Here is a 14,935-nt window from a genome sequence, read left to right on the forward strand (position 1 = left end):
TTTATATATGGTCTTTATAATGTTACCAAATACACATGACTTGGAAAAAAAATCTTCTAAACTACACTACCTATGTTTATATATATATATATATATATATATATATATATATATATATATATATATATTCCTTAGCACAACTTAGCTAATGAATTATCTTCAAAAGACAACCAAATAAGTAAGCGATGGCAAACTTCAAGGTAAGTAAACTGTTTATTCTCTGCTCTTTGGTTCATGTGATTGTAGTATCAAGCCAAGGCCATCAACACGTAGATACATGGTTTCGAAACATAAAGATTTGGCCTACGTTGCCGAAAACTACTATTATTCAGGTGTACGTTCAAGATGTTTTAGGTGGTCCGGGACAAACAGTTCATGAAATAGCCAGATCTAACATCACTTCAACTTCACCGACATCCTTCGGGCAACTATTTATGTCGGATGACTTGATAACCGCGGAACCTGATCCAGGTTCCCAAGCAATCGGTCGTGCGCAAGGGCTGGTTGGTTTTGCTGACCTGAATGAATTTGCGTTGTACCTGAGTGTTAATTTTTTCTTCAAAGGAGGTCCATATAACGGTAGCACCATCTCCGTTTTAGGCCGGAATCCTATACTGGATGCTACTCGAGAATTATCTATCGTTGGGGGTACCGGAGTTTTTCGCTTGGCACGAGGCGTCGCTGTGGCTAGCACTCATATGAATTACAATGCAAGTGGTTATGGCATTCTCAAGTATACTTTCTACGTTGTTCTTGAGTCTGGGAATGATTATAGCGTTATTTTATAGTTGTTCCTCTCTTTTTTTACTATATCAGAAGGAAATTGTTGGTTATATAATAGCATAAGTCGTGTTTTGTAATTCTTTCAATAATATGTTTGTACGGTTAGTAGACTCTGAGCTTGTATATGTAGCTCACTATCTGTAACAGGACTAATTTCTTCTTCATTCTGATATTCTTCAATGAGAAAGGACTACAGTTCCTTCATTTTCAGTTTACTTTAACATGGTATCAGAGCCTCAGATCTAGGGCATCAGATCTGAATTTGTATCTGAGATCTCTTTTCTTCCAGAATCGCAGATTAATTCAGCTCTCATTTACTACATTTCAGGAATTTCCTGATTAATTTCGATACCTCCACGGAACTTGCAATTGTTCGAATTTTTTTTTTGCAAGTTCTTCTCGGTTGATCATAATCCATGGCAAATTTCAACAACTTCAGTGATCCTCTTTCGATTCAATCGTCTGATACTCCAGGAATGAATATCATCAATGAGCAGTTGACTGGGGTTGAGAATTACAGAGTCTGGAGTCGAGCTATGTTAATTGCGTTGCGTGCGAAGAACAAATTGGCACTCATTGATGGAACTTGCCAGCGTCCAGCTGCCGGAAATCTTACGCTTAATCAGTGGGAACGGTGTAATGCATTGGTGTTGTCGTGGATTATGAACACGGTTTCGAAAGAGATATTTGGAGGCATTGTGTATTCTACTGATGCATCGGCAGTTTGGAAGGATTTGAAGGAACAATTTGATAAAATCAATGGTTCTCGCATTTTTTCCATCCATAGAGAGATCGGAGGATTGCGTCAAGGTAATCTTTCCATTTCTACGTATTATTGTAAACTCAAACAACTCTGGGATGAATATGCATCGTTCATTACCCTTCCCTCATGTACGTGCGATACTGCTCGCAAATATGTTGATCATGATCATCAACAAAAGCTGCTCCAGTTCTTGCTTGGGTTAAATGATAGTTATGTGCATATTAGAAGCCAGATTTTGATGATGGATCCCCTTCCAACTGTTGGACAAGTGTTTTCCATTGTATCTCAAGAAGAATCGACTCGATCGCTCTTGGTCATTGAACCTCCTACATCAGTCTTTTATTCGTCACAGAATAAGGCGGATGAACGTAAATCAGATGTGATTACTTGTGAGTATTGTCACTTGATCGGTCATTCTAAAACCAACTGCTACAAACTTGTTGGTTATCCAGTGGGTCATCGTCTGTATCGACCCCCACAATTTCGAGGACCTCCTAGAAAGCCACCTAAAGATTACACTAAACAACGGAGAGGCCATGATGTACACATGGCTGCTGAAACACGTGTGGAGCAAGCACATTCAGAGATAACCAACAGTGAAGCCACTCCAATTTTCACCCCTGCTCAATATGCAGAGATACTGAAGCTATTGGGCAGTTCTCCGGGACAATCTCCCACTGAGTTGGCTGCAAATATGGCAGGTAATCTCGATACACTTTGTGGCACTAATTGGATAGTTGACACAGGGGCAACTGAGCACATGACTGGAAACTCCGTGTTGTTGCAAGGAACTAAGTCATTGCCTCACTCTACTAGTTCAGTTAGGCTGCCAAATGGAAACCACATTCATGCCACCAAATGTGGCTCCATAGCCTTATCCACATCAATTACCCTCCCTCATGTTTTATACATTCCTCAATTCCAATTCAATTTGTTGTCCATATCTCAATTAACCAAGACTCATAATTGTTCAGTCATTTTTTACCCGCATCTTTGCCTTTTTCAGGACCTCAAGAGTGGGAGAATCATGGGGATTGGTAGAGAGAAACATGGCCTTTATCATCTTACCACTGCACCAGTTGGTTCGAGGTCTTCACCTTCTTTGTCAACACACTGTAATAAATTTTCTATTCCACAAACTGTTGTTTCTTGTATGACCATTAGCAATGAACTCTGGCATAAACGACTTGGTCATATGTCCCTTACTAGAATGAATATGTTACCTTTTATGTTGCCAAATTCAGTTTTAAAGACTTGTCCCATATGTCCTCAAGCTAAACAAACCAGATTGAAATTTCCACAAAAGAGTTTTTCTACGTCTTCAAATCTTTTTCAGTTATTACATATGGATATTCGGGGTCCATTTAGAGTACCCACCTACAATGGTGAACGTTATTTTGTCACTATTGTTGATGACTTTTCTCGAGGCACTTGGGTCTATCTCATGCATTCAAAGCTGGATATACTCCGCATCCTCAAACAATTTTTTGCTATGGTACAGAATTAATTCTCCAAAAATATTAAAATTGTTCGCACCGATAATGCCTCTGATTTTTTCAAGTCTGAGTGTAGTTCTTTTTTCTCTTCTCTTGGAGTCATACACCAAAGCTCCTGTCCATATACCCCACAACAAAATGGTGTGGTTGAACGAAAACATCGCCATATTCTTGACATAGCAAGATCTTTGCGTTTTCAAGCATCACTTCCACTAGAATATTGGGGTGATTGTGTTTTAACTGCGGTTTATCTTATTAACTGCACTCCTAGTCCTCTTATTAGGAACCAAACACCTTTTGACATACTGTTTTGTAAATCTCCTTCGTACTCTCATCTTAGAGTCTTCGGCTGTCTTTGTTATGCAACAACATTAACCCGTGACCATAAATTCTCTCCAAGAGCAAATGAATGTGTCTTCTTGGGTTATTCTAGTGTTCAAAAGGGCTATAGGCTCATGGATCTTAAGTCAAAAAAGTTCCTGATATCGAGGGATGTGGTGTTTCATGAGGATCATTTTCCTTTTGCTCATACAGTAGAGTCTCCTCCCTTCTGTTCACATCCATTGCCATGCATGGATCCTTCAGACCTTCAAAACTCAGACTCCATTCTTGAATCATCTACTGATCATCCCATAACTCTGCCACCCAGCTGGTGAATCTGTGGCACAGCTACGCAAATCAACCCGCACCACTCGGCCTCCCATTTGGACTGATGATTATGCTTGTCCCTCTCTATCCAGAGATAGTTCTGTTTCATGTGCTTATCCTATATCACGTCACTTACGTTATTCAAACTTTTCTCCATCATATCAACACTTTGTAGCAGCAATTTCCTCCATGACAGAGCCCCGATTTTACCATGAGGCAGTCATTGATCCTAGATGGAGGGAAGCAATGAACTTAGAACTTGCAGCATTGGAATCTAACAACACTTGGACAGTGGTGGATTTACCGGAAAACACTAAACCTATTGGGTGTCGTTGGGTTTATAAGATAAAATATTTTCCGGATGGAAAAGTTGATCGTTTTAAAGCAAGATTAGTGGCGAAAGGTTATACTCAACTTCCGGGGATAGATTTTCATGATACATTCTCTCCTACGGCCAAAATTGTCACCATTCGGTGTTTGTTAGCCTTGGCAGCAATTAATCGATGGAGTCTTCATCAAATGTATGTTGCCAATGCATTTCTCCAAGGAGATTTGGATGAAGAGATTTTCATGTGTGTGCCCCCCGGTTATCAAGTTCGTGGGACTAACAAAGTTTGTAAGTTACGTAAGTCCTTGTATGGCCTTAAGCAAGCGTCTCGCCAATGGAATCACGAATTTGCGAGTGTCATGGTTGAGGCTGGATTTCGACAATCACAATATGATCATTCTCTGTTTTTACAGCATGATTCTAATTGTATTACCCTTTTAATTGTTTATGTGGATGATATAGTCATCACAGGTAGTAGTGAAGTTGCCATTGCTTGTCTCAAGCAATTTTTGCATTCCAAGTTACAACTTCGGGATCTGGGAACTTTGAGGTACTTCTTGGGACTTGAAGTTGCTCGATCCAAAGAGGGCATTTATCTTAATCAAAGAAAGTATGCTTTAGAACTCATTTCAGAAGCTGGTCTTTCGGGGGCAAAGCCATTTGACACACCGTTTGAACAACATAAGCAGTTAACCAGCTTGGATCTGGATGTGATCATGAAGCAGGACATTTCAAAAGATTCTGTTCTTTCCAATCCTGAATCTTATACTCATTTAGATGGGAAGCTGATTTACCTGACAATCACGAGACCTGACTTGTCCTATGTTGTTCAGCACTCAAGTCAGTTTATGAGCTCTCCCAAACAATCTCACATGGATGCAGCCCTTCGAGTGGTGAAGTATATTAAGAAGTCGCCTGGTCTTGGTATTATGCTTCCTGTCAACAGTGACCTCACTCTTACTGCCCACTGTGATTCAGATTGGGCAGCTTGCCCCATGACGCGGCGATCACTTACGGGTTACTGCATCAAATTAGGAAATTCTTTGTTGTCTTGGCGAACAAAAAAGCAAAGCACGGTGTCGAGATCTTCCGCTGAAGCTGAATATAGGGCCATGGCTACAACCACGTGTGAGGTAGTTTGGATCACTGGTTTGCTCTCGGACATGGGCGTGCATTTGCGAAGCCCTGGAATCTTATATTGTGATAATAAAGCAGCCTTACATATTGCGGCGAATCCGATGTATCATGAGCGTACCAAACACATCGAAATTGATTGTCATTTAGTGCGTGAAAAGATCAAGGCAGGTTTGATAAAGACGGAGCACATTTCTACATCCCAACAACTAGCGGACATATTCACCAAGGGATTAAGCAAAGAACAACATGGTTTTTTGTTATCCAAGCTTGGTGTTCGTGACCTATACCAAGCTTGAGGGGGGTGTGTTGGTTATATAATAGCATAAGTCGTGTTTTGTAATTCTTTCAATAATACGTTTGTACGGTTAGTAGACTCTGAGCTTGTATATGTAGCTCACTATCTGTAACAGGACTAATTTCTTCTTCATTCTGATATTCTTCAATGAGAAAGGACTACAGTTCCTTCATTTTCAGTTTACTTTAACAGAAATCTGTGTGTGTGTGTGTATATATATCACACACCGTACACACTTAAGTGAGTTATAAGAAGTGAGTTATAAGGTAGTATTAACTTATTGGATGTACAATTTTTCCGTTGCTTCTTCATTTACACCAAACTCCTACGCTATTTCATTTCGCCTCTCAGAATCTAATTCCAAACAAATACAGGTAATGAATTTATTGACAAGTCCAATGGAAAAAAAAATTAATTAGGCTATGACATCGATTCTCTTTGAACCGTTTTAGTTGTTTTGCTGCTTCCATTTTTCATTTCAAATTCGTAATGATGTGGAACACAAAACATCAATACTAATAAATTTTGTGTCAACAAACAACGTAGTAATTCCATTTTCTTCTTATTATATCCCCGACCACGTACAATTCCCAACTCCAACAGATTAATTACTCAGATCTCCAAATTAAAACAGTAGAGACCAAGGTATGCTACAAGGAATAGAGATTAGGATGCCCAAATATTGTTTGATTAATTTCATTTCAAGCAATAGCCTCTTAGATTGACTTTTTTGTATTTTTATTATATTTTCGTTCTTTATGGTTGAGAATAATATAGACAATTATTGGTGCCCTCTCACTTATAGGTTTCCATTTGGCACGGTTTTATTATTGCTCGTTGATTATCTTATGGGTTTAGTGCCAGTGTGAGGGCACTTTTCAAAAGCTATAACATCAATCAATGAACGTGGATGAAATTAGGCCACGATTTCCATTTATGTATATCGTAAAGCTAAGTTGTGATAGGGCCATGACGTCCAGCGGGTGGTGCACATAGTACCTTACATGTTCTAGGGATGCAACTGATTCACGCAATACTGCTTTCTTGTGTGGGTGCACTCACCCTTACGGATTGGTGATTTTTTTTTAATATAAAACATGAAATGAACCAATTTTGTCGATTTTGATTGGCTCGTACACGAGACTGCATCAATTTCGGGGTTTTAAGCAACTGTGTTGTTTTCTATATTTTTCTATTTCATTGTTCAAGTTTATATATATGTAGAGTGAATTGAATCTTGATAAGTAGTATTTTATTTCCTCCTACATATAACTGATTTATTTGAATTAATTTGACAACTCCAATTTCCTCATCCATTAATTCCAATTTGTTCATCAACAGAAAAGTTCACCATGGGCCGAACACTCATCCAAAAAGTTTGTATTTAACATTTTGTCTAAGGCGCGTTTAGTTTTTTTTTTTTAAATATTTCATTTTCATATTATCATTTTAATATTGTAACATTTTGCATTTCTGCCACACTAATGTAACAAAATAGCTAATGGGTTCACACAAATTAATCAATCTCCTCTTACTCCATGATTGTCACTATTGTGATACGATATAATATTCCGAAATTATTTTATCAACATGTTGTTATTCGAAGGTAATAGCTCTAAGTCTATCACGAATATGTTCTTTTTCTTAGTATATATAGAAGCAGAGAAAACTATTTCTGATATAAAAATTATGATTCGATTAATCAAACAATCATATTTGAGTCGCATAAATTATAACAAATATGTTAAACATCAATGACCTAGCAATCTTCTAGCATCCACTATGTGAAAAATGACATTTTACTTCGTCAGGCGTTACTTCGGCAAAAATAAATTACGAAGTAATATATTACCAATAACTTCATTAATAACACAAGCGAAGTAAAATAATATATTTTACTTCGGATGTTTAAAAACACGGGCTTCACTGTATTTTTTTAATATATTTTACTTCGCCATATCAATTTTGATGAAGTAAAAAATAATGAAAATATGAGGTAATGAAGTAAAAAGATTAAAACATGCGACGGATTACTAAACCGTCGCCAAATATTAAATCGGCGACGGTTTATTTTTAACCCGTCGCTAACTTTAGCGACAGTCAAATAAAAACCGTCGCAAAGTTAAAACTAGCGACTGTTTTCTTAGAAACTGTCGCTATATTTAGCGACGGTTGTTATTTGACCGTCGCTAGAAGTAGCGACAGGTTAAAGTAAACCGTCGCCGATTTAAAATTTGGCGACGGTTAAAAGAAAACCGTCGCCATTTTCAAAAAAATTCCACCCCGCATATATTTCCCTCCATTTTAACCGTCGCCGATTTAAATTGTTGCGACGGCTTTTACTACAACCGTCGCCAGTTTCAAAAAATTCACTCCCGCCTATTTTTCCCTCTATTTTCTTTTACCACTCTCTATAAATACATACAAATTCTCTCCAATTACTTCCACTTCACTTCACAACAATTAAAATTTTTTCTCACTTACACAATTTTACAACTTCATAACACTTAAAATTTTTATCACTTACACGATTTTACAATTTCACAACACTTAAAATTTTTATTTCTTACACGAATTTAACACTTTACAATACTTAAAATTTTTATCTCTTACACGATTGTACCAATTCATAACACAGATTTATTAAATTTTTTATATTTTAACGCACCAATTCATAACACACAGATTTATTAACTTTTTTTTTATTTTACCAAACATATTAGCGACGGACGTCATATGAACCCCGTCGCTAGGTAGCGACAGTTTTTGATATAAATTCCGTCGCAAATTAGCGACGGTGTTTAACATGACTTCTGTCGCACATTAGCGACGGTTTTTATCATGAATTCCGTCGCCAAATAGCGACGGTTTTTAACATGATTTCCGTCGCTAAATAATAATTAAGAGGAAATTATATAATATACTACTTCATTATTCACTATAATCGATGAAGTAAAACACATTTATTACTTCGGCACCGGTCCAATTCTGGACCGGTTTTCCTCCCAAAACCGGCCAAAAGACTTCGGTATTTTCAATACTACAACTTCGGGTATTATGCGAAGTAAAAGGTACATCTATTACTTCACGTCCATATACTTCGGCACTTAATTACCCTATTACTTCAGATATTATCTGAAGTAAAAAGTGATTTTTGGCATAGTGATCGAAAAAGAATACTTGGCAACGAGCAGATTGTGGTTGGCTACCCAAAAAGAAGGTGGTCAGATGTGAAGGTGATTAATTAAGAATTTAGGCCATATTATGCCTTGTGTTCGTTCATAAATAAATGAATGTGTGTGTGTGTGTGTGTCTATATATATATATATATATATATATATATATATATATATATATATATATATATATATATATATGTTCATAATTGGATTTAGTGTGTTTCTTTTATTTAATAAGAATGGTTGATATTTTTTTAATGTAATTTAATTTGTATTGTGAGATTATAATTAATCAGAGTAATAAAATAATATTATTCATGTATTTGGTTGAACTATTGGTTTATTTTTAGTGACTCTAATTATTGTTTTTGAAAATTTCATTTTAACGAAAAATTTCGTAAATTAAATACTGAATAATTTGACTCTCTCTATATATAAAAATTTCGTAAATTAAATACTAAATAATTTGGCTCTCTCTATGTATAAAAATTTATCGAATAAGTAGAGTAAATTTATTATCAACTTTTCACTTATTTTTGGGGGAAAAACCCCAAGCCCAAAACTTATATTTTCAAATTCTACAGCAGAAATTAAAGCCCAAAAATTCTCCATATATACCATTTCAAGGAAATTACAGCTGTTGAAATGGTAGCAAGTGTTTTCGTGTTAATTACAGCCGTTAATGGCTTAACATAGTCATGACCTGAAAATTAAAATAATGAACAATGTAAACTTTTGTGAACCCACCTAAAAGCTATAATAGTTAAAAATCTTGCATTGATTTAAAAGGGGTTATTCTTAATAATATGATCACACACAAAAACATATTAGATCGTATTACGGGTCCATTTTTTAGACACAACTTCAACAAGACTCGACTCATGAAAAATTTTTATTTTTCACTACAAGTATGAACCAGTCAACTCGTCTCACTGCAATAGATCCGTGAGATCATCTCACACGAAACTTACTCGTTTGATCAATTATTTGCGGATTTACACATGCTGAAATCATAATAATTTCATACGCAAAATACACTGAAAATACCAAGGGAATACAAATATGTGCTAATAGCTATCCGACCAACTATGTCATCATAGTAAGTATAATGTGGAAATCAAGCGCACACAACTACTATTTAGAATTTAAAATTTAAACATCAATTACAATCATTATTTACTCATTGATAGTACTGTGTAATTATATTAATTAATTTCTCTCTTATGGAAAAACTTGTGTGAGACAGTCTCACGGGTCGTATTTGTGAGACGGATCTCTTATTTGAGTCATCCATGAAAAAGTATTACATTTTATGCTAAGAGTATTACTTTTTATTGTGAATATCGGTAGAGTTGACTCGTCTCACAGATTAGAGTCCGTGAGACGGTCTCACATGAGACCCACTCTTTCGTCATTTGTTTCACCCTACGAAAACAAATTTCTCATTAGGTTTTATATAAAAATCACGAATCTCACACGCAAATTTAAATTATAAATAAATATATCCATTTCTTAAAAAGTCCGCTGCCAATGACGACCAGCAGGATTAAAAAAAAACATAAATTTTTTATATTTTTGAATTAAATTCATTTTATTAGTCATTGGTTCAGAGTTAATAAATATTCTGTCCACTTTGGTGTTCTTGAATGGTATTTGGAAAATAGATAGTCATATAAATCACTCGAGTCGTCATTAATGGTTTAGTGATATAAAAATCTACAATAAAGAAGAGATATCAGTTCAAACCCCCTTAAAATAATAATGATGATGATGACGAAATTTTTAAGTGCGCTTACTTGTTTAATTAATTTTAGGTTATTTGTCCATTAAATTTTCAGATTTGGTTTTAGTATATTAACTTTTAATTTTCGATTATTTTAATTCAACTACTGATGTGACATCTGACAAGTTAGTAATTTTCGATGTTTTATCAGTATTTTTCAATGTCACGTCAATAGTTGGACAAAATAGTCGAAAATTAAAAGACAATATATCAAAATCAAATTAAAATTTGAAATTTCAATGGATCAAATTAAATCCAAATTAATAGAGAAAAAAAATTATTCTCACTCGTAATAAAGCAAAATCAATAGTCAATTTTCCTCCAAATTTCTCAAGAAAGTGATTCGTTTACCAATCAACCACCCTTCATTTTATTATTTTATCGAGTCTCAAAAATACATTGCAATCACTAACCATTGGTACAAAATATATGAGTAAACCCTAATTGAATGAATGTTGGATCCCGGCATTCAATAAAGTCTAAAACAATAGTTTCTTTTTTTGACTCATAGATGTGATCGATCTTCTTAAGTAATGAACTGTGAAATTTAAATTCAAGATTACTATATTAATTAACCAAAATTCAATACCATATTTGAACACGTCTAATGTCAAATGTTAGAAACATTTACTGATGACAAAATAAAATTGTTGCAAATAATATTATATAGATTAAAATATTTAACAAGGTTGTTGGGCTTATAGGGTGTTTGAATAAATAATAATTTTTTTATATCTAATTTATTAAAGAATAATGGCACAATCATTCACGAGATTCACGGGTTAGTCTGGATTAGTTTATGTTACCCTCATGGATAGTACCACAATCCTCGATCTAACGACTACAAAGAGACCATAAATTTTTTTCCATTTTTTCCTTTTAATGAAATGTGTGGGTTCATATGCAAAACTATATGTGATCCCGTCGTAACTCTTGGATTAAGGGTTGAGGCACTACGCTTAGTGTAACATGGAAGAGCTTGATTAGTCTATGATCTGTCATCCTAGATAAATCAATCATAAATAGTGAATCATAGTGTCATGCTTCGGACTTTAGCTTACGCAAATGCGACAGCATGATGAGCCGTATATAAACTATTCTGTATCTGTTTTCGTTTTTCAAAATGATTTATTACCGAAGTTGTTATAAAGTTCAATTGTGACATGTTATAAATCATTTTAAACTCATATGTTTTTTCACATGGGACAAATGTATTACACACACATATATATATATATATATATATGTATATATATATATATGTATATATATATATATGTACATATATATACGTATCCACTTATGGGGTTTGCTTAGGCCTGATCACAAATCTAGAGTATCGGTTTAGACCATTTGGATAAGATTCTAGTTTCGGTTTTTAACGGTTTTGATTCCGATTCTTACATTTATGGTTAAGGTTTAACCAATTTGAACAAAAATTTATTACTTTAAATTTTAACAATAAAAGGGAAAATAAAAATAAAAATTATAGATGATGAAACTAATTGTCGAACAATTATATTATTAAATTTTAGTTATATTTAGTTTTTATTAAATAAAAATGAAAATAAGCAGGATTTATTTTCAAATAGTCAATTAAGTAGGAATTTTCAATTCCATTTATTTCCTCGATCCACTTGCATATTTTCTCTTTTAACATGTGTTCAAGACTTCAATTGTCCTGTCTTCCGTTTAAGCTTTATGTATATCACTTGACAAATCACGTGCAAGTAATATGTTTCTACTTTGATTTAATTCATCGTTTCCACTCGCAAATAGACCCTAAGAGATAAGAGAATTGCGGTCAGCAATAGTCACGATAGGCTGCCGGCGGGGCCGTGCCTATTAAGAGGCATATGAGTCCAATGACTCAGGCTCATCACTTTTTTGAGCTCAAAAATTTTAAAAAAATTATTATATATAATACTAGTTATTAGATAGCCCAAAACCAAGTATTTATTAAATGGAACTTACTTAGCCTGTTATCGATTTATTCCTCAATATTCCCTTATATTCATCTGCAGACAAGCCTTAATCGACTCCAGTCGTTGCGTCGTCTCTAGGTTAGATTGAAAGACCCGTGAGGAGCTGTAAGTCTATTTTCTTGTATTTACTTTGTTCGGGCTTCTAATTTTTTATTGTAGTTTTTGCTTTCTTCGGGACTTTATGTGATATCTATAATCTACGCTTTTCGACTGAAATTTTGGTGGATGTAATGCTTATCCGGTTTTCAAATGCTCATATTGCTTATAAAATCTTGTTGATTGTCTCGGTCGCAGTAGCAAGTGCAGAGCGAAGTTTCTCAAAGATAAAGCTAATCAAAATTTTTCTTCGATCAACCATATCACGAGAAAGATTGAATGGATTGGCTATGTTATCGATTGAGAAATAAATTACTGAACAACTTGATTATACAGACTTGATTAGCTATTTTTAGCTCTAAAACTGTTAGGCGGGTTGTTTTTTAGTGATCATTTTGAACATGTTTGATATTTTTATTCCTTTAGTTTTTTATATTGTCTTTAACGTATTGATTTAATTTGAAAAATTGCTATGGAACGAAAAAAATATGAACACACGTTATGATTCGGAGACTCTTTTTAAAAGTTAGACTAATGTCCAAATATTGTTAAGATCGGTCCTTGCTGCCGGTCTCCTCCCTTTCGGAAAGAAGTCATGTATATATATAGGTCTAAGACGAGTACTCAATCATTACTAATAGATAAGTAAATTAATTAAACTTAGTCACTATTTTCTTAAGCTATGCTCTATTTAAATTACACCAAAATCATATCATATAAGTTTTTTTTACAACTTTTACCATACAATACGTTGCTGTTAAAGAAGCATGAGTACGTAGCTACGAGAAATCGAAAATCAAATTCAGACTCGTCCGAAAATTTTATTTACATATATTATATAACTCAATTTATCCAGTTTACTACTACTTTATTCCATTTGCTTGTTCAGCTTAAATGCTCGTATCTGAATATCACCTAAAGCTTCACAAACAAATTCTAAAAGAAGTATGTACAAAGTTGTACGTGTACGTTCAAGATTTGTAAACATGGACTTCAAAGATTTTTTTTATGAGATTTTTTCAGCAATTTCGTGATTTCACACGCTGTGCATGCAATTAATTATTGTTTTTTTTTTAAAAGTAAACAAACAATAGTTATCTGTCCAGTCTTCTTAACCATTTTCAAGCTAACCAATATTGACTGCGTACTTTCTTTCATTAAATTTTTTTTGTTATTGATTGATTTCTGTGGCAAATACCTATATATACAATATTCTTTATACGGATACTTCTCATCCACCAACACATAATACACACAATTAATTTAGAAAACGAACAAGTGTGATGGGAAAGTTTAAGCCACACTCCATTTTTATTCTTTGCTCATTATTGCTTTTGACGTGTAATTCATATGTCTACGGCAAAACCGAAATGCCTAAAGCCGCTGTGCCTGTAGAGAAGTGGTTCAAAAAGCTTAAGAAATCGACCACGCCGAAATTCAAGATCGTTGAGTTCTACGTTCAAGACATCGTGAGCGGCGAAGGACAGACTGTGTTTCCAGTAGGGAAAGCCAACATTTCTTTCAGTTCGCCCACAAATTTCGGCATAGTAGTTGTTGCGGATGATCGTGTGACCGTGGGACGTGATCCTAAGTCCCCCACGCTAGGCAGAGGACAAGGGATGGCCGCGTTGGCAGATTTGGCTGACAGAGTCTTGTACCTGAATGTTATTTTTTACTTCACCGAAGGGAAGTATAAGGGAAGCTCTGTCGCCGTATTGGGACGGGATCCGATGTTGGTGAATTCCCGAGAGCTATCTATAACTGGTGGTACCGGAGCTTTTCGATCGGCGCGTGGAGTAACTGAGATAATCAATTGTTCACCTTATAGTCCCACTGGCTATACTTGTTTCAAATACATTCTGTATTTTACTCATTTTTAGTTCCATTCCAGTCATGTTACAGTTTGTGAGGAGTGTAATAAATTCTCCAATAATAAATATATATATATATTTATATTTATATTTGCGATTCTATTAAAGAAACTGCATCTGTCAATGATTTTTTTAAGATTCAGTACCCATATGTTTTATTTTATATTTTAATACTTGACACAAGATCAACTTAGTTTTTACTACATGTTTTAGGTATTTTTACTTTTTTACCCTTTTTAACTAATAAAAAATTATTTAAATTCCTATTTTTGTTGGTCCTTATCTTTCCACTTATCATTCTCGAATACATTTGGATGAAATCTACATTGAATTAAAATATTTTTTTATTTTAAAAAAAATTCACAACTAAGTATTGAACTTTTGAAATATTTTATTTTACTTAGAAATACTAAATTTCAATTTTAAAATACTTGATTTAGTAAATGACATACTCAAAATTGGTATTAAAATACTGGATATTTGAAAATGTAACGCAAGTTCACCTAGTGATCGTATTTCCATCCAAGATATATTTGGATGACATGTTCATTTCATTTAATTATTTTTTTTT

General features: G+C 34.4%; 1 protein-coding gene across 1 annotated transcript; it reads left to right on the forward strand.

Annotated features, from left to right (window-relative positions):
- The first annotated feature begins 13,863 nt into the window (after positions 1 to 13,863).
- On the forward strand, positions 13,864 to 14,373 carry LOC140803187 (dirigent protein 2-like). Its single transcript, XM_073158912.1, has one exon. It carries the CDS (start codon positions 13,864 to 13,866, stop codon positions 14,371 to 14,373), a length of 510 nt encoding a protein of 169 aa, XP_073015013.1.
- The last annotated feature ends 562 nt before the right edge of the window (positions 14,374 to 14,935 follow it).

The sequence above is a fragment of the Primulina eburnea genome, chromosome 1 (genome assembly GCF_022965805.1).
Source record: "Primulina eburnea isolate SZY01 chromosome 1, ASM2296580v1, whole genome shotgun sequence".
In the NCBI taxonomy this organism is placed as follows: Eukaryota; Viridiplantae; Streptophyta; class Magnoliopsida; order Lamiales; family Gesneriaceae; genus Primulina; species Primulina eburnea.